The 25,454-nt window shown below is 42.8% G+C and overlaps 1 protein-coding gene across 1 annotated transcript; it reads right to left on the bottom strand.

Moving 5' to 3' along the window:
* Window positions 1–9,436: 9,436 nt before the first annotated feature.
* LPL (lipoprotein lipase) lies at window positions 9,437–25,204 on the bottom strand. Its single transcript, XM_027730846.2, has 10 exons — window positions 24,990–25,204; window positions 17,968–18,131; window positions 17,633–17,812; window positions 16,901–17,012; window positions 14,813–15,046; window positions 14,326–14,568; window positions 13,117–13,237; window positions 12,138–12,320; window positions 10,852–10,956; window positions 9,437–9,882 (listed from the first exon to the last, which is right to left on the bottom strand). Exons 1-10 carry the CDS (start codon window positions 25,051–25,053, stop codon window positions 9,837–9,839), a joined length of 1,452 nt encoding a protein of 483 aa, XP_027586647.1. The 5' UTR covers window positions 25,054–25,204; the 3' UTR covers window positions 9,437–9,836.
* Between the last annotated feature and the right edge of the window lie 250 nt (window positions 25,205–25,454).

Below are 25,454 nucleotides of genomic sequence, written 5' to 3'. Positions count from 1 at the left end.
CAGTCTTTACTGCTGAGGACAGCCCTCAGGAATCCCAAACCCTGGAGGTGAGAGAAGAAGGCTGGAGAAAGGAAGACTTCCTCTTGGTCATAGAGGGTTGAATTAGAGATTAACTAGGCAAACTTAACACCAAAAATCCATGAGCCCTGATGGGATGTACCCATGGGTGCTGTAGGAACTGGCAGATGCTACTCCCCATCATCTTTGAAAATTCATGGAAGACGGGAGATATGCCCGATGACTGGAAAAAAGCAAAAGTCTGAAATGTTCAAAAAGGGCAAGAAGGAGGATTCAGAGAAGTCCAGGCAGTTTTACCTCTGTCCCTGGAAAGGTGACAGAACAGGTAATTTGGAGGTCATCACCAAGCATGTAGAAGAAATGAAGGTCATCCTTGTTCAGCTTGTTTATCAACAACTTGGATGAAGGGATAGAATGTACCCTCAGCAAGTTTACCAATGCTATCAAACTGGAGGGAGTGGCTGATGCACCTGAAGGCTGTGCTGCCATTCAGTGGGACCCTGATTCAGACAGAGAGAAACCTAATGGGCTTCAACAAGGGCAAGTGTAGGGTTCTACAGCTGGGGAGGAATAACTCCAATTACTGGCACAGGGTAGGGGCTGAGCTGCTGGAAAACAGCTCTGCAGAGAAGGACCTGGGAGTCCTGGTGGATGACAAGTTGACCATGAGCTGGCAGTGTGCCCTTGCAGCCAGGAGGGCCACTGGGATCCTGGGGTGCACTGGGAAGAGGGTGGCCAGCAGGTCGAGGGAGGTGATCCTCCCCCTCTATTCAGCCCTAGTGAGGCCAGGTCTGGAGTGCTGTGTCCCGTTCTGGGCTCCTCCATAGAAGAAAGACAGGGAGCTACTGGAGAAGTTCCAGCGGAGGTCACAAAGATGATTTGAGGTCTGGAGCATCTCTCTTATGAGGAGAGACTGCGGGAGATGGACTTGTATAGTCTAGAGAAGAGAAGACTGAGAGGGGATCTCATCAGTACGTGCAAATGTCTCAAAGGTAGATGCCAAGAGGACGTTGCCAGGCTCTTTTCGGTGGTGCCCAGTGAAAGGACAAGGAGCAACGGCCATAAAAAAAAACACAAGAAGTTCCATGAGGAAGAGCTTCTTTACATTAAGGGTGGCAGAGCACTGGAACAGGTTACCCAAGGAGGTCATGGAGTCTCCCTCTCTGGAGAAATTCAAAGCCCACCTGGATCAGTTCCTGTGTGACCTGCTCTAGGTGACCCTGCCTTGGCAGGGGGGTCAGACTGGATGATCTCCAGGGATCCCTTCCAGCCCAAACAATTCTGTGATTCTGTGACATACACTCACCAAGAGATGGGAGTAGGGGGTCTTCACTGTCTCTGCCTTAATGTGATGATCCTTCGGAACTTGGTTGTATTGATTATTTCAAACTTAAAATGTATCAGTGTAGAAAGGACTTGCATTATAGGAAAAAAAGGTTCAAGGAAAGTATTACTAGAGTTGTATTAGGCTCTAATGCACCACTGTCCAAGCTTGAAGGACAAAGGGAGCACACAAGTAATCCTCATCTTCTGCAGTCAAACTGTTTTTAATATAGTTCTGGGGATTCATCAAATCTCTATTCCAAATCTTCAAGCATTTGTTTCAAAAACGGCTGAATTTATTTCCACTCACCATTAGTTTATGCAATTTAAGAAAGTCCTGCCTGGTACAGTGGCAGGTGACCTGAACTTAATGCAATGCTTATTCTGGGGACAGCCTTTCCTTCAGTTCAGTATAGAGTATGCTACTTAATTCAATGATAGAAGTGTTTCTCTTCAAGGATTTAGTGTTTTTTGTCTCATCTCTAGAAACACCAAATATAGGACTCAAACAGAACTATATAAAATATATATTTTGGGTGGGATGGGGTTTGGCTAATACTAGGCAAGCATGTAGAAGTGAATCCTCTCAGCAATACACATACAAAACCTTGTAGAGAGAAATGTGTTCCTGTTTAACAACATTGTCTGAAACAGGACACGGAATGAAGACAATATTTTCCACAAGATATGGATCCAGAGTCCTCAAGATGTCATCAAGGGTCATCAGAAGAAAGTTCAAATAGGAGATTTCTGCTATTTCTTTAAATGAACATATGCTGCAATTGACAGAAGATGGTTTCACAGCTAAGTCCTTCTATTCTGATCAGCTTATGGAGGAATTTGAAACACCTATTTTGTTATCTCAATATGGTGCCTTTTCCTCCCCATCTGTGGGGGCTTTTAGACCACATACTGGGGTTAAACAGAACCTAACAAGAAGAGCAAAAAAATATTGCAAAATCTTTAGAGAAGCGGTTGATGCAGGCTGATCTCTTATCTGACTGGAGGGAGGATAGTCTTGCAAGGTCAACAGAAAAATTCACCAGGCTCCTATGAGGTCATGGGACAGGGAGTACAGGGGCGTTGGCAGGAGGAAGGATGCCAGATTCTGCAAACTTTATCAAAAGAGAAATGAAAGAAAAAAAATCAAAAACAGGATTCAGCAGCAAGCTAGGATAAGTTTGGAGAGAAGGTCAGAGAGACTTAGTCATACTTACACAAAGATGTCCAAGCATCTGGTCTAAGCTTGGCAAGAAAACACAAGTTCTCCTCTCTGGTTATTTAAAAGTTACTTGTCAGAGCTCTTTGCCAATTCATTTACACTTCATCTGGAAAAAATGCTCCCGTGTAACTGCACTTATCCCTACCCCTAGGATGCCCAAGGAAGTCTTGAAGGCAGTGGGACTCCTACCTAACAGGGTGCCATCATAGGGATTCTGTCCCCATGGCCCGAAACAGCCATGGTCAGGGAGCAGTCACTCCGAAGAGCTGCCATGGAGGAACTGAAATATCTCAGAGAGGGTTGCTAAAGCACTGACAAAAAGCCCCAAATAAGGTTTGTACAGAAGATTGGCCCTCTTTCCCTCTCCTGATGCCTCCCGTGTAAATGGAAAATGATGCTTTCAAATGCGGGGGGAGGGAAGGGGTGTGGAAATTTTTAATGTGACTAGGTAATTTAGCCTTTCATTAAAAAATATTCAGCCACATGCCACGCAATTTTTAATGTGACTAGGTAATTTAGCCTTTCATTAAAAAATATTCAGCCACAAAAATGCAATTGATTTGTTTTCCGTTAAGCAAGGGAGTAAAATTACTGCCAAAAGAATGTTCCCTAGCATTTCCCTGATTTCCCCCTAGGGTCTTCAAAGTCACTGATGTTAAAAGAAAAACAAAGAAGTACAGGATGGCACAACAAAGAAGTACAGGATGGCACATGAACACAGATCTATAAATTAAAATTGAAAAAAGAAAAGGAAGAATTTTTCATATTTTGAATCAGCCATTGTGTAAGCATTTTTTTACTCCATCAATGCTCTGTGCTCAGGACATTAAGAGAAGACTGATATTAGGTTTCTTTCTCTTACATTGAGCCTGATCTGAATTTCCTGTCTAAGGCTTGGGAAATAAAATCAGAGAGGTTAAGATCTAATTTTACCCTTGTACTGGAAAACTTGGCTAGCAAAGGGCAAAATTTTGCCAAGATAAACAAGAAAATTTGGCTTAATTTTGTGTCTGGGTTATAAATACATTGAAAATAGGGAAAATTAGTCATATATAAATAATAGCTCCATTACATTCAAGAACATGTGGGTGGGTGTTATGGGTGGAATAATTTGCTAAGGCAGAGCTCTTCTTCCTTGCTTTTCCTCTTCCTCTTAATTTATTCCTCTTTCTGAATATGTGCTTCTACTTTTTAGCCTTTATTTATATCTTGCTCTTCATTCTGTAATCTGAGTGATCTTTCTATAAAGGGTCTTTACACACTTTCCTTTGGGATTGTTTTTTTTATGGTTAAATATTTTTAAGATACCAACACAGGGTAAAGCACTTAAGTGTATACCTAGCGTCTGGTGCACGCTTCCATTTTCTTGATGTCAAGAGATTCTGTGTTTAAAATCAAGGGAATACTTAACACCTCTGCTGTGCAGTACTTGGTACAGCTGTTTTCACTGCATTACAGTACAATGCTGTACAACCTGCTGCAACCTCTCCTTCCCTCTTGTCCCCTCTTCGACATTTCTGCTCTTTCTTTTTGTTTTGTTTTTGTTTTGATGTGACTCAAAATTGATGCCAACGTGTAACGTTCCAAAACTTAGATTTCTGTCAAGGCTCCTGGCTGTTGAACCTCCGTGCTAAAGATGAAGGAACCAATCGCTCTAGCTATGCTGTTTGGTGTTTTGCAGCTTGGCAGAGTGAGGAATTTAAGAATCTGTGCGACCGTGCCTGGCTTCAGAACAAGTCTCAGCAAGGATCTGGAAGGGCCAAACTACCTGAAGGGTGGTGTTGTTGTGCCCATGGTAACATCAGACCTGCCTGCAAGAGGAAGGGCAAGGAAAACAGTAGAGTTTGCTTGCAATTGCCTTGGTCTCATACCTTCCTACAAAAGCCCCTAGATGTTTAATGAGGTATTGTGTATTGGGTACATCTTTCACTGAGTCTGTTTTTTCTATTTGTTTGTTTTAATTTTAATTGGGTGCTATTTACATCACTGCAACTATGCTGTTTGTTTTGGCATCCTATAGATAAGCATGTTTGTACTGTCCAAGAAATGCTGGGAATATCTGTGAGAAGTCATCCAGAGCTGATATTTAACCTAGTGCCTGAGCAGATCATGTCCTGACATTGTATGCGCTCACTTTGGTAACAATGCATTAGAGTACCAAAAATAAGAAAGTCTGAGCTGTGCTTTTGTTTTAAAACTAGGATATCATGCCAGGTGTTAGGAAAGCAGTCAAAATCCCCCGTTGTCAACAAAAATGCTATTGCCAGCCTCAGTGAAGTTTTGATTAGGCCTTGCACTGAAGGCAGGTTTGGCTCTTCCACCAGGAGCACAAGACTGGTAGCCCTCTCCTTAAATCCAGAGTCATCTGTTGGAGAGGTTTCTAATCCCAAGGGTTAAGGAGATCTTGTGCAGCAGCAATTTCTCAGACTGCAGGAGCAAATCCCAGAAGCTCCTGAGAGCAAGTCTGAGGACCCAGCAAGGAAAACTTTGGAAGTTCTATTCTTATAATGCTTCTTTTGAAAAAGTGTGGATATCCTTAGATATCCTTAAATATCTTTTCAGTTTGCTCTGGCCTGGGAATCTCTTTCTACTGCTCCTAGTCTCCTTATTTTGGAGTGCCCGTGTTTCACTACTTAGAAGATTCCAGGTGTGCAAGTAATTGTGGGTAAAGAAGCCTTCAGCAGGTGGAACAACATGACACATGTCCTCACTCCCTGGCTCTCTTGAGGACAGACACGTGGCCAGCTAGGCTGTCTTGCTGCTCACTGAATGGTTCGACATGGTGGGGTGATGAGCAGTAACAGACACTCTCTAGAGTCATTGGCAAGAAGTGAGACTAAAGATATCGGGTGACTTCCCACAGGAAGGGCCTACAATGGTGTTTATCTGACGTGCACGGTTGGGAGATTACATCACTGAACACATACTGCACCCCCACAATGACACCTGCTATATCCAAAATGGTCCCCACTTCGCGTCTGCGTTTCTGATGAGGATGCATTGTTCTGGCTGGGTTAATTTGAACTGATTTAGGGAAGCATTCTGAGTGTTGCTGAGCAGAGATAGCACCACACACGGATATAAGAGCATTGTTGAGACAAGCTCTATATGGGATGTTCTGCCAAATGGTTCCCTTCCCTTCCTCTTCTCATTTCCTTGTTCTCCTTCAGTCACTGGAGAATGCTAATCCCTTTCTTTATTTTTTTAGGTGTAAACAGGTGACTTTCCAGACCTGCTACAAATTACATTTGGCTAGAAGACTTTTCTGGAAAGATGCAGCAACTGCAGATGGAAATTTCTTTCCTGAATGATGGCAACTTGATGGCATTTACATTGGTTCCAGTGGACCTGAGGATTTTAATATTGCTAAGTTTGTATGGACAGTCAGAATACAGAGAGCCCTGAACTGACAGCTCTAAACAAAAGGGAAAACACTACAACTATTTTAATACTTCCCTCTTACTGATTTTTTTTCAATATCTGTTTTTGAACATCTTTAGGAACAACAAATTTGCAATGCCTTGCTCATCCAAACCAGCAAGCTTCTGACATTTTGCTCACAGCACACAAAAGAGCACGCATACAACTATATCTGAATGGAGAAAGTATGGAGACACCTACAGAGAGCAAAGTCATTGCTGGTTCCAGAAATATCTCAGAATTAAATACGTAGAATTAAGATCTAAGCAGTAGGAACATCAGCCAGGATTTCCTCGCCTTGCGGGTACATTGGCTAAAATTCCTTTTTCTCCACCCTTTCCTTCCAGGAATGTCTCTTTCTACCTGTCCAAACCACTGGTTAGCCATTGGACAGTCTATCCCAGCCAGCCCATTCCAGAGACAGTTGGCAGGGTGAGCAGGGATCACCTTTTCTGACGCTGGGCATTGCAGAGCAAGGTGGGAGAGTAATGGGGCCAGGGACGGCTCTGAAGGCTCACAGGGGAGACCTCGATTGTTGTACATGCAACAAAAACTATTCTCTGCTTTACCTAATAACATGTTTATTGTACTGAGGCTGCTGTGACATTAAAAGGGTAGTAATACCACGGTGGTTTTAGATGTGATCACAGGCCTTGTCTTGCACAACTGTAGGAGTCCTTCTAGTCCCACAACACAGACACTGACACGGGGAAAAGAGCAGTGTCCTTAGAAAACCCATTTCCATGCATTCTACTTTGCAGATTTGGTTCTTCCCTCTTGCACTGATTCCCTCAGGGTACTCTCTACTTCCCTCTTCCCTTCATGTCTCTCCCTCCATCCGTTTTCCATGGCATATCTTCCCTCTCCTTTCACGGGGAATTAAGTTCTGCTCTTGTCAAAGAGCAGTCATCTTTCACCAAGTGCTGGAAGCAGAGTTTCCCAAGTCAACTTGGAGCCCAATATGATCTTAAATGTGCATGTCACTACAATTCTCCTTAATTCCAGCAAACCCCTTCTGTTGCTTTGGTAGAGCCTTGCTGTGCATGACAGAGCAAACTGTTCTGGTGACAACCAAGTTTGAGCTCAGTTGCACTCAAAACACATGGGTGAAAGTGATTTTTTAATTATTTCCTTATGTAGTAGTGGTGGTTACGGACTGGTGTTTGGCCCCTGTACCCACAGGGTCAGAACACCTGTATTTTGGCAAAACAAGAAGCGGAAGCATAATTCCAGCATTCCTCAAAAAAAAAAAAAAAAAAAAAAAAAAAAAAAAAAAAAAAAAAAAAAAAAAAAAAAAAAGAGAGAGAGGAAATTAGCATTTCAAAATAAGGACATTTCTTAAAAGGTCCTGAAACTTGAAAACCACAACCTGCAAGTGACAAGCTACTTCTCTTGTGATGTGGGATACTTGCTTTCACATAGTGATTCCTTGATGTCTTAACAGATGGTTTTTTGCATTTCCCAAAACAAAATGGGGCCAGAGGACTCACAGAAATCCCACATTTTCTTTTTTTTTTTTTTTAAAAGACTCTCATCCCATCTTTTCAGCCCCAGAATCCAAGGATAGGCTCTGGCCTTCACATAAAAGGTATACAGCAGATAGCAGATTGTTTAAGCAAAACGAAAGTAGTGACTTCAGCATCAGTTTGAGAATTTTATTAAAACCATAGGTTTCCATTCTATACAAAACTGAGGAGCTTTCTTAAAATAAAAAACGTAGTAACCACATAGGAAATAATGCAGCGTAAGTGGCTGGTAGATAAAAATCTCTGAAAGCTATATACAGGATTAATACTACACAACTGTATTAAGGTAGAGACTGTCAGCAACTTTAGCAATATATACAAACTACCTTTACACTCATAAATATCTTATTTACAGCTAATAAATAACATCCAGAGCTAAATCATGTTTCCTCATGAAAGAACCTTCACTGGTTTTTATCCAAGACCTAAACGTGTTTGTATTTAATCCTGTATTAAGAGCACAGCTATTCAGATACTTTGTTTTCAATGACTTTAACTCTTAAAAGACAACTGCAACAACATGTGGTATCTATAGGGAACAAATCATTATATTTATTTTTAGAGGTCTCAAATGCAGTGGCTCAATACTCAACCCCACCCTCAGTGACTCATCACATTTCTGTTGTAGATTAAGGGTTAGGAAATCAAATGTGAGCGATTTCAGAGCTATTAATATTGCAACATATTGCACTCTTTAAGACTTTTATCCCCAAATATACTAGCAGCTACAGTTGGAAAAAAGTAACAAACTTTGCACATGAACACATACATCTTTGTTTTGCCTTCAAGATGGGATGATGTTGGAAAAATCACCGTCTCCATGATGTCTTCCACACGCAGGAAAGGACTACAACACTCAGTATCAACAGCTCACATTACATTTCTTCAAGTGTCTACCTTCAAGCCCTTCCACCTCCCCAGGATTTTATCTTCTAGAAAGCTAGAAGAGGGCTAATGCACCTTCCAGGGCACCGGAAAAACTACATGTTACTTAAAAATGGGGAAGTGGAATGCCTTCAATATACCTGTTTTTGTCAGCTGGCAGCCTGTCTAATTCCTGTGCTTTTTCAGAGCACCCATTTTTGTGCAGCACACAATCAGGCTCCCTTTGACTGCCACAGCTCCTGCTCCTTGCAAGATTCCATCTCATGTCAGAAAGCTAAGCAGCTCCTTGTACAACATCAGAGCCAAGAAACAAACTGGCAGTCCCAATTCCAGTACAGGGAAGTGTGAGCATGTTTTGTCACGTGCCCAGTGGATTCACTTGCACTGAAAACTGCACACACCAGTGACTCAGCTGCATGAGTGACATGGGGTGTCAAAGAGCAGAGAAACTGTCCCAGTTTTGGCATACAGAATGCAAGCAAGTGGGGTGGGTGGAGGGGGTGGGGGAAATATATCTGTTTCCTGCATTTTCTGGTAGCTCATTTCCTCTGCAGTTCCTTGTTCACAGTGCTGGAGGCTAAATGGGTTTCATTTTCAACAAGTGAAAGCACAGACAAAATGTTCAATGTGCATAGGACACTGGTGTATTGCTGCCTTCTCCTAGAACTGTTATTTATTCCAGGGTAAGCTGCATAGAAGTAAAAAGCTTAACACATCATACCTATTGCTAAGCTGCACTGGCATCTACCCCCAGTAAAAATACATTCATGACCACAAACTAAAAAATTCATCCCCATATTAAGTCAGGCCCTCACACCTTCTAGTAACACACAGAGTAAAGGGTTTGTTTTTTTTTTTCCACATAAGAAACCTACTTATTTGCTAAAAACACATTTGAAAACAACGAATTCTCACCACTGAACTGCCTGAAAATTCAGTTAGCCAAAGCAGAAAAAATTCTGTCCAGTTTCAAAAGACTCCTGAAAGGAAAAAAAAAAAAACAAAAACAAAAACAACAAAACAAAACACAAAAAAACCCTGAAAACAAAACAAAAAAATTAAACCAACCACCACAGGTACAGGGCTTTGTTTTTTTTCAATAAATACTAGAAAATTGCTACAGAGGATCTGATGTCAAGAAACCCTGTCACAAGGCACCATGATTAAGCAGAATTACTTATTTCTTTTCAGCACTTCAAGACTTTGGCAAGTTGTTTTGCAGGTTTGTTTTTGTTTCATACTATTTGGATAATGTATCTTTATGGTTAGTAACTTTGTATGCTGAGACTGTCTTACAAGAAGTCTCTTAAGATAGCTAGGAATAGCAGGCAAAAAGCCAGCAGCGGATAAATATTTCTATATATTTGGTACTGAACATCCAGTCCACAGGGATGAACAGACTCTCCTCCTCCCCAGCACGGAAAAATCTTTATTCTTGTCACTTAGGCAGATTCTTCAGCAGAATTTTCTTTAGAGGCTTTCTTGGCACTGTGGGGAAAAAAATATAAAGGTGATGAGGAAGATGTAAGATACCTGTCCCTTTTCGTCTTATTTTTGAGAATAAAGATTAAAAAAAAAAAAAAAAGCTACTCATCAGGAAAATAATTATGTGCTTGGGCTTCTCATGGCCTCTGCTCGATTTTGCACATCAGACACACAGAGGTCTCAAGGCCTCCCGAGGTCGTTGCCCTGGAGTGAAGGCCAGCACATGTGCATTTTTACGCAGAGCTGGATCTCAGTCTAGAAGTGTCCCCATGAGACCTCTCACACACAGCAGTAGAACTAAAATAAATACAACCGCTACTCAAACTTTGGTGGATAAAGTCCAAAGAAAACTGGCCCCACATTTGAAAGTTTACTCTGGGTCAGAAAAACTGTTGATAAAAATATTAAAGTGCACCGAGGGCTATTAAACACGGACTGAATCTCTGATCCAAATCAGAGATGTGAATCTCAGGAAGTCACTCACCTGACAGCTGCCAGAAGAAGGCAGTGTGCCAAGAAGAGCCTGCTCCACTCCTGTACCAGCCTCCAAACCTATTGCTGGCCAGTGAGGAGGAAGAGCTCTGAACTGACTCAGTATGGGCATTTCAATGCTCTTCAGTTAAGGGTAAGTGTAGGGCATCTGTAGATAGAGGCATGTTTTGCTCTTTGTGCTAGTGCCTCGTGGGTAAACCCTCTCTAACAATCACTCATACTTGGCCACTGTGTGAATCTGAGAAGCAGTGTACTTTCTCTTCAGACAGTACTTTTCAACAACTACACAAGGAGATGGTTTGCAGAGAAGCAAATTAAGACTTTTTAAGTTGCTAAGGCTGCCATAAGCAAACCTCAGGTTAGTCTGAGCCATGATGCTTCCGAAGCCTTGAGAAGACTAGTGCACAAGTTCACTTATGGGGAAGTTTTATCACCGCTCATGTTCCCAACAATCCAAAAATAATAGTGGATCATTCATACCCTCCTCTTTTCCTGTTGACGGGCTGCTCCGAGCACTTCACGAATATTGCTGCCTCTTCTCCCTTACTGAGACGTGAGGTGCCATCTCGAGAACAGAACACCACTCTGGAATAAATATTGGAGCGGAAAAACAACAAAAAAAAAAAAATCACATGGCTGAGCCAGACATGCCTTTTTAACCTTAGAAACAGGACTGGTGCTTGGAAGCAGTCTTTATACTTTGTCATGTGGGGCACTACTACTTTACAAGTGCGTGAAAAAGTTACTTTTAAAAGAGAATTCCGTGACAAAAGAAACACTGCGCAAGAAAAATTGGTAAACACTTTATATGTAGACATCAAACTGTAACCATAACTTTCACTATGATCTTTTGCATGACATCTTCTTGAAGCTAAAAGAGCAGAAGGTCTATTCTCTTAAATCTTATTTCGATCAGTCCTTATGCAAGTTTTTTGTCAGGTGAATGAACTTGGAAGAAAGCCTTATTCCCTCAAATGTTTGCAAACGAAGTAGGTTGTCAATTCCAGCAAACCTGAGCAGTTGCTTTTCTATTTATCAGTACCTTCTCCACCCCTATATTTGTTCAGCTCTGATAACTGTTCTTTGATCAAGTGACTGCCTTGTTTATTCAAAGAAAGAACTTATTATTTACTATACTGCACATAGGACACACATACTCTGTTCTGGGTCCATGTTCTGCAAACAGATCTCATGCCTAGTGAATGAGTATTTCAAAAGATTCATGTCAAAGCAGTTCTGTTCAAACTTTGATGTTTTAACATTCATGCATTAGCAATGTCCTGCAACAGTCATGTTTTTTCAGTTTTCTTCCACCATTCAGGCATTCAACTCCTAAGAAAATCCAGCTTAACAAAGCAATAATTTCTTGTGCAAACACACTTTTGGAAGGGTTTCTAAAAATCTCCTTTCTAAGCATGCTCTCTACAAGAAAACCTATGCAAATACCCAGCACGAAAATGGAGGAGGAAACTGCAAACAACCACTGATGCTGGTTCATGGAGATACTCTCCTGCATATTACAGCTAACCTGAGACAGATGAGACAGTGACACGCAAATTAATTATGTGTGAGTAAGACTACAAATTGCACATCCCAGTGGAAGCAAACAACTGAACCTGGCTGACGTAAGTGGTGGTTTGATGCTACCAGAGCCCTGATTATCAGTGCTGCACCCACCTGTGATTGCTTAAAATGTTTGTCCCACCCTGTGAGATACCAGAAATCAGGAAACACTGTCAAAGCTTATAACAATCAAAACAAGTTACTTTTTCTGAGTTTCTCCTGACTTCACTCTGACTCTCTGGATGTCAAATGTAAAAGGAGTCCACCAGTCAGTCCAGCTGAACAAAGTGTCTTTCTCCCACTGCAGCTTCAGCATAAGCAGGTCCCCAATGTCCACTTCTGTGTAAATCAGGAAGGAGAAGGTCTTGTTTGAGGAGACTTCAGGCCTGTGGGGAGGAAAATAAAGGAATGAAAAGCACACTCTGAAAGTGTTGGACAGATAAAGAAAATTAAGGAGAAAAAGAACCACAACTTTTTGTACTCTAGAGAAGAAGGAAGCAATCTTCTCCATAGTTCTGATGGGTGGAATAAGGACAAAACACCTTAAAGCTTTTGCAGAGGCAAAAGGAAAAAGCTTTCTGCAGCAAGGCTGGTAAAATCGTGGGACAGTCTGCCAGGCAAGGGGTGTCCTCTCCTGTATTGGTGACTCTCAGAGGAGCCAGACAAGCACCACCAGTTTAGATTCCTCAGAGCAGAAAACAGACTTTGGTGCTTTCCAGCTCCATTCCCTGCCAGCCCACGTGCAGGGATGCACTCATGTATTTCTGCTTGTTTGCAGAGCTGTGAAAGCAAATCCCATGTCTCCCTCAGCTTTTGCACCGAGGCCTTCAGACCCATCAGACAATTAACTCCAGGTTGCAGGTGACTTTTAAGAAGGTTTAACACAGTTGGAACACAGCATAAAGATATTGGAAATAAGAAAGCACCAGAGAAACTCTTATCAGGCTGAGTCACAGGTCAGACTTCACATTTCCATATTTCAGATGTCTTATCAAGAAGAGCTCCTGTAGAGCTCAGTTCATTAGCTTCAAAAGTGGATGCATCTCCTTGATCAAAGACACGAGCAGATTCTGGGACCCTGTAAGATTTCTGTAGCTGGAGCTAGAAAAGACTTTCATCTGGGGCTTTAACAAGTTTAGGTAAACTGAACACTACATTTTAATTGTTTCTGTAGCTACTCACAGTGTGAAAGAAATTTTCTCACTCTCATCTAGAGTGCCATAGAGAGAGATCAGGAATGGCTGATTTGTCTTAGTCGTATTAGTCTTTCCAAAGAAATGGATCTTGACTTGGTAATGAAAGACTGGAAGAATGCAAAAGAAAATGCCATTAGGAAAACTCAACCTCCAAAGAGACTGCTGGCAACAAAACCACCCAACCCCACACCTGAAAATGCTAGGCTTCAATATGCCAACTTCACTAAAATGAGGAGCTTAGTTCCCTGTAGGTATCCAGGGAACTATTTTTGAGAGGAGGTAAATATTAGTATGCAAGGCAATTACTATTAAGAAAAACCTTTGCAGTTCTTGCAACTACACTCTGCATTCAAGCTGCCACTCTAACAACCCCAGATTCTGCAGTATCACCCTTAAACCTGTTACTGAATGCTTAAGAATTGCTATCCTTGACTTGAAATGACTTGTACCCTCCTTATACCTTGGTAAAAAAAAAAAAAAAAATCAACCCAGTGACACTGCAGATTAAGTACCAAACACCAACAGAACACTGCAGGAATGTGCCCTCTGATTGCTGGTCCATCACACAATGCACACAGCAAACATACCATGGGGTATAGGCAAAGCTAGGGAGGAAAAATAAAGTAGTAAAATCCAACTCAGAAGCCACTTCCCTAGCTGAAAGCCTTCCTGTTCTCTCTGGCAGTGTCCTTCTCAGACCTGTCACTGTGGCAACTGGAAACAAGAAGTGCTGTGATATTTTAATGAGGACTAGTAGTCCTCTAGCAAGTGCACTACAAAAGATACAAGTCAGACGGTTGCACATCTTTAAATAAGTTTCTTATCAGATTAGGCTCTGCTGATTATTTCCTCAGCAATAGTAAAAACTCCTTTGGTTGAAAAATACTGAAAAATTTGGAAGACTCAGTTGTTCCAAGTTGATTGGGCCCCAGAGCATGATTTCTTAACTTTGCTACCTAGAAACTTTCTTTTTGTACTCTATCCCCACCCCCACACCTTGAGTAGGATGGCACTGTTTCCTCTGAGACTGTAGTTTAGCTTGCATTCAATGGCAAGCAAGAAGAAAGCTTCACCCCTGCTCATCACAGGCACCAAAGCAGGAACAGCAACGTCATCATCTGCAGCACATGCCCACCATGACACACAGATGAGCACAAGCACCAGTTTTGCTCACCATTAAGCAGGCAGGACCTACCTTTATAGGGCATCTGAGCACGGGTCTTCAAGTACATTTTGGTGTTTCTCTTTGTTCTCACTCTGTTGACCTTGTAACCCAAATTGTTGCAGCGGTTCTTGCGGCAGCTCAGGCAGAGACCCTTCTCAAAGGCCTCCTTTGTGTTGCAGCGATAGGCCATGCTGGGTTTTTCTTCATAGAGAAGGGAGTCAATGAAGAGGTGAATGGATCGTTCATGGGAGCATTTCACCAGCTGGTCCATATCTTGAAAGAATGAAAATGTATAATGTACATATAACACACACATATAAAGATATGAATCCCTAGGCAATGCTGTCAACAGGTATGATCCACTATGCCAGAGCTGGGCTTTACAGGATGACTTTTAAAAAGCACTTAAAAAAACCCTATTCCTGCACCTCCCAGAGATCTTCGCTTGCAACAAACCTATGAAGCTACTGAAGATCTCCCTTTAAATGTTACAGCGTTTGTTTCAGAGCAACCTCACCTCCAAAGCCTTTTTCAGCAATCAGACGGAGTGCTTCTCCAAAGTTGCAACCTGGCTGGAAACCCCCACCATTGGGATAAATATCAATGTGTCCAACAGGCTTCTGGATCCCAATACTGCGGTCTGGAGAGCCTCGAGTGTAGGTGTGTAGGACATCCACAAAATCAGCATCATCCGGGGAGAGGCGGGTAGGGGCATCAGCATACTCAAAGGTAGGACCAGCTGGATCCAGCCCTTTATGGAACAAGCCACAAAGAAAGACTGTCTGTCAAAGACTGGCAACAAATGCCAAGCTCAGCTACCACACTGGGCCAGAATATCGCATATGACGTTGGTTTTCCTGCAGACATTACAGTGGGATTACTTAAGTAGCATTCATGTATACAGGAGAATCAAATACACACACAACCTTGAAATGCTGTCGCTGTTTAAAAAAAATAAAAGTGCATGCAGACATATGTAAGGAAGCTCAGATAACTTCCTCAGAGCTGTAGCATTTCCAGCGGATGGAAAAAACAAACTCATAAGTGTGTTCTCAATGTCTTCCTCTTGTCAAGAATTGTACAACTTGTAGCTGAAGCATCTGAAGTATGGAAAAATGTCTTGCCAGTAACTCCCTGGTAGGGGAAACAACTGGGAAACAAATGAGAGCTTCACTCATTGTCTACATGCCTCAGGGGAAGGGGATTATTTTGGTAAAATGTCAAACTGCAGCAACACTGATATCAAAAACACCCAGAACTATTCTACCAGTGAACAAGTACTATTTTTTGAATTCAGACAACCACTTGAGAGATGGCTACAAACAGAGCTGAAGGGATGTGAAGGGGACAGGCACCTGGGTTGTTCAACCATGGTTAGCTTCACCCAGTCTGAGCTGCCTCCCCACTGCTGTGAGGACTTCAGGGACCACATAATATTGCTCCCTTTGCTCAAAGGTGACGCTGTTTTCCCAGGGAAAGGGCTCATCCTGGGCACCAAGAGCAACTATGGAAGCATAACAGAGGGCTACTGGTATTCCAGTGATTTGATTTCCAGTCTCAGTGAAAGCAACAAGCCTGCAGCTGAGAGAAAGGAAGGATAGAGGGACTAGTGCTTTGGCCTGATTTCAATCTGCCACCTTCTCAGGACTCAACCTTTCCAGATGCAACTGCTTCCTAGCCCACCTCTCAGCCTGCCTGTGGATCAGCCAGGCTCACCTGAAAGGGTGAAGGATGCCACGGAGCTAGATTCCCTTTCGAATGCTGCTCTCAAGTTCTCTCAGCAACAAAGACACCACAGATGAGCAATTTTCTTAGCCTCATTTGCTGATGCTGGCATTTCCTTTGTCACTGAAATCAGTCCTCCAGGTGCTAGGCTGCAAACCAGACCCAGGGTGGCCATGCACTCCACCTTGTCTAGTACACTTCTCAGTCTCCAAAAATCACCTTAAAACAGGCATCTAAGCACACATAGCAACAGGGCAAGAATATCTATGCTTTGTTCTCCTTCCCAGAACTCTCACAGTATTATTTTCAGCCTAGAATATTTTTTGAGCCTGTTATGACTCATTTTTTTAATAACCCACAGTGGACCTCTTCTGATTATCTGTCCAGTCTCCCTGTGAGCCTGTATAAACTTCTTGCACCTGCAGCACTCCACGACATGGAGTTCTGCAGGTCCTATATCCACTGCAGCAGGACTTAAACCCCGTTCTTTCTGAATGGCTCCCATCAGCTGCAAGGAATGACTGCCTGGATGAAGACAACCAGCTGAAGTTCTCATGCTGCAAGAGATACTGTGACCTCTCCAAGCCGTGGATTTGGCCAGTCCCAACCACATTCCCGCCAGCTAGTCTCTTATCGTGGCCTACTCGCTCATTTCTTGTGAAGAAGCAAATCAAGGCTTCTCACTCACCACCTTTGTTGTTCTTTTCTGAACCTTTTTCAGTTCTACTACAGAAACACTAGCCCTGCAGTTTCAATAAAGCATGAACACAGAATCAAAGTGCTGTCAGCAAGCAACAATTAATCCGGCGATTTTTCAGAGAAATGTGTTTCAGCATGGAAGAGATAGGACTCTCCACTCTACAGTCACAGGTTTTCTTACCAGTAATTCTGTTCACCTTCTTCTTGGTCAAGCTCCCAGCAACCCCAGCAGCGTGAGCACCTAGACTGTACCCCAGCAAGTGGACTTTGTTGAGAGGATAATTGAATTGCTCCTGTTCAAGAGAACACTTTGTTTAAAGTTTGAAGCCAAATGTGAAAATGCCAGAAGACACAGAAGAAAATGTTTTGTTAATACTGAGATTTCTCTTTGAGTCATGAATAACAGAAGAAATACTATACAGTAATCATAATTTTATCATAATTTTGTGCCATACTAGATCACTTGAGCTAAGCAACTTAGGCCAAAAATCTAACCAGAGAGGATTGCAGAATGAAGGACAGAACACAAGACTGTGTATGATATGAAAGGTTTTCAGCCACTCCCTTTCCACCAGTTTCTGGATCTCTTAAGTATTTCCCAAAGGAAGGGCAGATTTCTGTTTCCCAAGGGCTGGCTGCTGTAAAGTATATAGGAATCTGTCCTTCATAGCTACTTCTCACAAGGCTCCAGAGACCACAAGGTGAAGTTTCTGGAATGCACTGTAAAAGGCCTCTTTGAGTAAGAGGTAACCAGTAAATTAAAGCTGGAATTTTACCAGTCCAGCAAAAATACTGTCTTCAACAGCTTAACTCCATCTACCCAACAGAAGATGATTAACACAGCTGTATAAGTGCTGCTTTGTCTCCTAGGATACCATGCACAACGTGAGTGAGGTGTATCTACATGTCTTACCTCCATCCAGTCAATAAATGTAGCAACATCCTTTCCCACCAGCTTGGTGTATGCAGCAGACACTGGGTAGTGCTGCTGAGCTCGAACTAGCCAGTCCACCACAATGACATTTGAATCAGGTTCCCTCTTGTACAGAGCAGCCACAAGCTTTGGTACCCAACTTTCATACATCCCTGTCACCTGTCGGTTGTGGCGTTTTTTAATTTAAAAAAAAAAAAAAAAGAGAGAGAGAGAGAGAGAGAGAGACAGATTAATATTATCTGTGAAATATTGACACCTCAGCACAGTTTGTCAGCAATGTGGTTAAAAGGGAGATTCCTCCCACTTTGTCTTACCGTCCACCCGTGGATCACCACAAAGGTTTTGCTGGTGTGATTGAAGTTGCACTGTGCCAGGCTGTTCAGCTGCCCAGGCACCAGGTAGCAGACATCCTCATCGGGCTCTGCAGGCGTCCGTAAGGAAAACTTGCTCTCGATTCCCTCGAAATTGTTTTCAGCTTCTGCTATGCAAGACCACAGAAAACACAGCAGTGTTTTAGGAGTAGTAGGACAAACAGTTCAGAAGTCACAGGTACAGTGTTGGAGAGGTATCTGGAGCAGTCAGTGGGACAGGAGGTTTTCACTTCCTACAGCACTCAATGGCCACACAATACCCATGCAAAGAGAAAATCAAAGGGTGAAAATTGCTGTCCTTCTAAGGTCCTGCTAAAACAGTGAGGATCTGGCAAGCTGCCAGAGGTATGAATCCTTTTTAGAAGGCAGTATTTTCCCCACTTCATTAAGCAGGAAACCTGTTAATTACCACAAGAGTGCAGAAAACCACACAGGAGAGTCACAGACTGTCATGCAGGAAAGCAGCAAATTCCTACCATACTATTAAATATTTTGGTGGTGCATCTTCCACATCACCTCATGAACAATCGCTGCCTAACAAGGCCCTTTATAGCACCCAGTAGTTTCAGTGTATGAAAAACAAGAGCAAGGTCATCCCTGTTTTACAAAATGCTAGTTTTAACTTTTTACAAACAAACAGCAGGTAGGAAGATCAGACACCCATCAGGGAAACTGAATTAGCAAACCAGAAGCCTGTACTTTGAAGGCAGTACATTTTCAGATCATCTGATAATCTACAGAAAAATAAGCTGCAAGAAAATACCTTCCTCTACCTAAAGCTATGTTGAATCCCAGGGTGGGGAGGGAGGTGAAGATCATCACAAAGTATGTGTGGCCTGCAAAGATCACTCCCGACAGCTCTCAGCTTCAAAATGTAAGTATTCCTTTTGCTCCTGCCACTGCATAGAAGTGACTTTAGGCTTCATGCTCACTATGTCCTTTGTCTGGGAAGAAACTTAAATGTCTCCTCTTTTCATGTCTGATTCAATACTTAAGTACCTCTATATCCAACAGACCCTCTAATTAACTGTGGGCTTTTTGAAACCCAAGGCCCAGTTTGGCAACCTGAGCTTAGAAAATATTGACTGCCTGTTTTTCAAGTGCAGCTGAACTCAGGCCAACTTTGTCCAGCTCAGAGTTGTGTTTCCTGGCATTGTGACCACCAAGATTTCACAAACTCCTAAAGACACATTAATGAATGGCTCCAAGCCACCAAAAGAAATGCAAAAGGGCAAATAAGGACCTCATGCCAGGCATGAAAAACAGATTTCCACTCTCCTCCTTTTTCGCATTGCAGGTACGGTTTTCTATGATAATTGGAAGATTTACATTTATCCATAAAGTTCTGCTGCATCACTCAGCTGATGAACAGCTAATAATTCATTTTTTTCTGAAACAGGTTCTCATCTTCTCATTTGAGCTACCAGCCATCAGGGCAGAACTTATGCCTGAACTCACCCAACCCTCAGGCAGGTCTATAAAGTCTGGGAGGTTCTTGCTGTGCTTGGAGGGTCACGGAAATCAGGGTCTAAAGCAAGAGGTCTAAAACCAGCACACAGCCTTCCAACAAATGCTTATGTACAAGCCCCCAGAGAAACTGGTCACCTGTAATCAATGGCCTAACGTGTCCTGAGTTCATCAGTATTCCTCACTCCTCAAAAGCAAAGCACATGCAGGGAAATAAGAACTGTTCAATGCACAGAGGCAGTGCTCAGTTTTAGGCTGGCCAGCTAATCCAGAATAATCCAGTGAGGATCTCCTTCCTGCCTCTTTCCCCCTAAAGAAAGGATAAAGTCTATGGAAAATACCTTTCTCCCAATCAGTAGAAGTATTCCTATAACGTTAAACACAACATTTCACCTACCTACTGAAAGCTAAATTTACCAAACTAACCAAATGTTTGCCCCTTTTCTATATTTTTGCATTTTCAAAATTTCTTTTTTTTCCCCCACCAGCTGAGTGTACAAAACACCTTTCTAAAACAAATCTTTAGACTTACATTGTTTACTTTTTAGCCAGAAAAAGGGAAGTCCCAAAGGCTGATTGGTTAAATACCAACTACAACTTTTCACTCAGCAGTGAATCAGTAAAACCTTGAAAGGAAAAAGAACAGCTTTCAACTGTAAGCCATGCAGTGCAAGGACTTTCAATTATGTATATTCCCATCTAGCACAGGAAGGTGAACAAGAATAGTCCACTTGCTCACTAGTTAATAGTGCTTCCTTCCATACTTAGATATAATTTCCCTTCTGAATTAAACTCATCTGATAATCATCCAAAATCTAAGTTACATTGATATCCTGTCTTGCAGTGTGTTTTCAATTACAAACACATGCTAGAATTCGCATCTAAGTTCAGATCACAACTCTTTAGAAAACAAGCTTGTAGGAAATTCACAATTTGAAGTGCACTTTACTCAAGGGCACACTTAGAAAAATGCATCAAACTTACAGAGATTGCATCACAGTGGCATCTACCACTGAAGATGTGCGAAGTGCTTCATAAATAATCGTGTTTCAGACTAAAAACCCTTGGCAGGGATTTAAGGACATAAAATCGCTGAGATGTAGTCACCACCAGGAAAGCAGCAGCTGCAAAGCAGCAGCCCATGAGTTAGGGAAATGGCAGGTGGCCACTCTGCTCATTTAACTATGTTGTAGGAGGAATCAGAAAGTCAGAAGAAATTACTGTTATCATCTTATGCCCACAAAAAGCGTCATGTTATCTAATGACCACATACGGTCAGTTCCCAGGAGGAAAGATACCCTTTGGATAAGGAAAGTGTGTGTGGTGGGGTTTGTTACAGACTTCTTCACGGTGTGCTGAGGAGCTATCCTTAGAATTTGCCTGAGTTTGGCTTTGCAAATTCTATATGGCTCAGAGCATAAGATGACTTGTCTATACCTTGTATTGTGGTGCACACATGCTCCAGTACCACCTCACCTCCCACCTGCTACAGATTAAATTTTAGAAATATGGTACAGAGGTTCATATAGCCTGCACACACTCACCACACAGACCAACATCTACGTGTACCATGTTTTAAACCTGAAGCAGAGAAGTTATGAAGCATATCACTTCAGAAAACAAGTGTTTCCCACTTCTGTTTTTGTTATCTCATAATGTATCTTGGGTCTATTTGAAAAAATGATTCAGAACTGAACTTTGTCATACACAGATTTTTGCCATAGACCTTTTCCTCATAGATTTAAAATGAATAGTCTTTTTGAATCAGCCAAACAGTCAAGTGTGATTCTTTACACAAAGAAATGCAGAGACAGTCAATGCTAAGAGTCACCATTGTTTAGTTAATAATATGTTTTAACTCAAGTTAATTAAAGCAGGAAAAACCCAGAAATGGGGAGTTTTCAGCATGTTTCTGAAAGGTGAATAGAAACCACGGTGGTAGTGGATCAAGGGTTGGACTTGATGATCTCAGTGGTCCTTCCAATCTGGCTGATTCTATGATCTGAATTCACATCACATTTTACATAACATAGATACAGAAAGTAGATATCAAGATATTTACATGCATCCACCCTGAGACACTGAAGTAGCTTTTCATTACAAGAATGCAAGTCCACTTCTAGACAAGGCTTTGGAGAAAAACAGACCTGGAAGTAAAAACACATAGACAAAACAAACCCATCCTTTTGTTAAAAACCACACTTTCCCAGACTTAGTTCAGAAGAGTTACAACAGCATGTGTTCTGTACTGCAAAAGCTTCCAGGCACACAGTTAAAAATACAAGCCCCTCTTGCAAAAGAAAATTTTCTGTCTACAGCTATGTGGTTACAGTTAACAAGGTGACCTACAAAGCAATTACTTAGGGAACTGGAAAAGGATTAAGTGACCAATTTCAGATGCAAGTTGGCTTTTCTAACAGCCTACAGGCTGCACTGCCAAACTTCACCATTTTACCATGCTCCACGAGTTTTTCTGATGTTTTTCTTACACCACCACTTCAACAGTCTCAGTTTTTGTATTCAAAAAAAAAAAAAAAAAAAAAAAAAAAAAAAAAAAAAAAAAAAAAAAAAAAAAAAAAAAAAAAAAAAAAAAAAAGCTGTTCTGAGCACCAAGGTATTGAGAATCTCATAGAACTCTAGAGTGTGGAAAGAAAAAGCTTAGAAACGGGGAAAAGCCAGTAGTTCTTTTTTTCCTGTTCAAGCTTTCTGACACTTTTGACTTGCAACTTGTGAAACTCCATTCAGTTAGACTTGAAGCATTCTGACACAGTAATCAAGAGAATTCAGTTTCCAGTTTACTTCACAGGAAGCCCAAGGCAACCTGGCAAACTATTTGGATTGTGAAAACTGTTTATCACTGGTCAGTTGGGTGGAGAATGAGAGTTTTGAGGAAGTAACAACATCTGGAATATTAATCAAAAGTTAAACTGCCCACTTTGGACACAGCTTGCCAGAATATAACAATGCATTTGCCAGAACGAGCACACCTAAGCTACGTTTTTAACAAGGGAATCTTTGATAAACAGCAACTTCCTAGCATTACATACTCAGAAATAGAAATACTATTAGCTAGGTGCAAAGATCCTTGAAATTGTGTTACTAGACTGTGTAAACTGCAGCCCACAGAGACGTGCACACAAATACACATGCACAGCACCAAACATCTGCATATAACATCAAACATTTACCAGCTGTAGTTTACTGGATTAACTCTACCCTCAGCTGACAGCCAGCATTAGGATCATCCATCAATCAGTCATACTGAATTCCTAAGAGTTCTGAAGGAAACTCACAGTCAGCTGTAATAAAGGGGCTGCATCACAGAAATTGTTACCGTTTAATCTGACCTACACTATAAACTGAAAGCAGACTACTGGGTGTGTTGCAATCCCAGGAAACCTACCTCACAAGTCAGGTTACTGTTTAACCTTGCTGTAAAAAAATTACAACCCCAAGTTTATTTATGTATTCCTTAGTGGCAGAACCCTGAGAGTACGTTCTGCTTCGCTTCACAGGTGGACACAAATGGAAAGAGCAACCCCTCTGAAAAGCTACTGGGCGCAAGTTCAGATGCTGAGCAAGGACCTCCCTGCTCAAGTCCTGCAGCTGGCAAACTGCTGCTCTCGCACTGTGCACATGGGTGCCCCTTTCCACGGCACTCCCTGTCAAATCCTTACTCAGCTGCAGCTGGGATGCTCGTAACTCAATCCAGCAGAGCTCTTGCCATCCATCAGTCCCTCTGGGATATCTGGAATTAGCCCAAGACAATTAAAATGCAACCACTGTCAGACTTTGCAGTAATAAGGAGGAAAGGATGCTTGAGAAAGCCCTGGCACGCAAGTACTTCTGCACAGAGGAGTACTAGTGGTCATGCTAATCTCCACAACACTTTTGATGCCTGACAGTCTCACCTCTGTGCCTTCTCAGAAACGCACTGTTTCTGGAAAGGCCACAACACAGCTGTCCTGGTAGGTCTACCCCAAACACAGCCATAGCAAAGGCTCACATCACACAACAGTGCAAATATGCTGACTCTGGATTTATGTTGGTAAAAACAGGGATCAATCAGAATGTATTCCTAGTAATGTTATCTTTTCCTGGAACACCAATATTATCTTCATCTAGAATATATTTTTCTATGTTGTTTATTAAATATTCCTGATTTCTGAAGGGCTGCATCGTGTGTTTTCCATGGTTTCAAAGCACTTTTTACTGTGGTGTGCAAGAAATAGTGTGGGACTGAAGGCGCGTGTAGCTTTAGGATGAACACACAATCTGCTTTCATATAACCTGTTCCTAAGGAGGAATAATGAATATTATTAGTATGTCTGCAGCAAGTCAGTTCCTGCAGGGATGAAAGCTTGCTCTTGGAAGGTAGTGATTTTACTGTATACAACTTGGATACTGTGATGAAAACTAGTTTTGATTGTCTCTGATGACACAAGATGGATTGAAAGCAAGAACACATTTCTTTGGCTGTGCCCTAGCACCCCATCCTCTTACTTTTGAATACTTCCCTTCAGCTTCCTTGTCACAAAGCAATAACAAAGGCATCCACAGTAGAAGAAACAGCAGTTTATACATTCCATTTTAGTATCACACAGCAGGTCTAAGAGCTACAGCCACATTTTCTTCTAAGGCCGTGGTCTTTTGAAGATAGACACTGTGTGTGGGAGATCAGTGTAAGAAAGAAGCCCGGGACAGGGCAACTGCTAACATAAGCTCGAGGAGTGGTGGTCTCCTAAAACAAGACTCTTTGCTCATAAAAGCTGCACTCGTGGTGTGATTAACCGAGAGAGCAACAGTGAACATCTAGCAGTCAACATTCCCACATGTTCCCCTCCCCGTAGCCTGGGAGGTGTCCACGCACCAGTGCAGGTGCAACAGGCAGAGTGCAAGCACAACCTCAGTGAATCTACAAGACACCACGAGAGTACACTCTCTCTGCTCACTTTCTCCCTGACGGATTCTGCTGCATTACGGGCATTAACAGCTACTCAAATAGATTATCATGATACTGATGAAACTCAGCCTTGCCTTGTCTAGGACCAAGAACCGTAGGAAATGGATGGATGAGTCCCATGCAGAACAGAGGAGAGGGCTAAGGGACCTTACCGTGATGCGCCAAACCCTTGCTGGAGCAAGGGACTCTTGGAAGCCACCTTGCTTGGGGGGAAAAGACACATCCCAAACCTTGACAGCTCGTGCCATCAGCCAGGCAGGCTGTGCCTGAGCTCCGGTCGAAGAAGAGGCTCCACATCTCTCCCAACAGGATGTAGGACCCCCCGGTATCACTCTCCAGCGCCTTCTGAGGCCACCTCACGACACCCGGGTCCCGCAGCATCCCAAACACCCCGGGAGAGCTTTACAAAAGAAAAGGTTCCCGCCATGCCGGCAGCGTTTCCTCCCCAAGCCCCCTTCCCCAAAAGCAACAGGGAGGGCCGGCAGCCCCCGTGCGCGCTCCGGACTCCGTCCCGATCCCCCGCCCCCGGACTCACCGCCCAGAGCAGGCACCCAGCGCAGGCAGAGGTAGAGGACGGCCAGGAACACCTTCCTCCCCATCCCGCCTCCTTCAGCGGCGCAAAAGTTTCGGCACACAAAAAAAGAAAAAAAAAATAAAATTAAAAGTAACTTTCTGATTTAAAAAAAAACTGATGAAAACTAAATACAAGCGTAGCGCGGCGGGGCACGGCCGGCTGTGGGACAATCCCCAAGCACCCAGCACCGCCAACCCTTCCACCACCGCTCCCCGCCCGGCCCCTTAAGTGCCCAACAATATGCAAATATGCAAATGAGGCCCCCGCGGGCATTGGGCGATCGCGGCGGGGCGGGGCCGGAGCGGGCGGGGCGCGGGTTGGGGGCCGGAGCCGATCCCGATCCCAATCCCAGGGGGGCAGCGCCGACCGCGGCACGGACCCGGCACGGACCCCTCGGCCCCGACCCCCCCTCGGCCCGACCCCCGC

This window comes from Pipra filicauda, unplaced genomic scaffold (genome assembly GCF_003945595.2).
Source record: "Pipra filicauda isolate LSUMZ 115617 unplaced genomic scaffold, ASM394559v2 scaffold163_size1657671_pilon, whole genome shotgun sequence".
NCBI lineage: Eukaryota > Metazoa > Chordata > Aves > Passeriformes > Pipridae > Pipra > Pipra filicauda.
Note: the sequence above shows the minus strand (reverse complement) of the source record. Positions and strands in the feature narration are given on the sequence as shown.

Coding starts and splice junctions, on each gene's coding strand:
- LPL (XM_027730846.2), bottom strand. CDS start 25,053: ATGGGGAGGAAGGTGTTCCTGGCCGTCCTCTACCTCTGCCTGCGCTGG. Junction 18,132..24,989: donor CTGGGTGCCTGCTCTGGGCG/GTGAGTCCGGGG, acceptor CTTGCATAGCAG/AAGCTGAAAACAATTTCGAG. Junction 12,321..13,116: donor GAGAAAATTTCTTTCACACT/GTGAGTAGCTAC, acceptor TCCTCCCCACAG/GCCTGAAGTCTCCTCAAACA.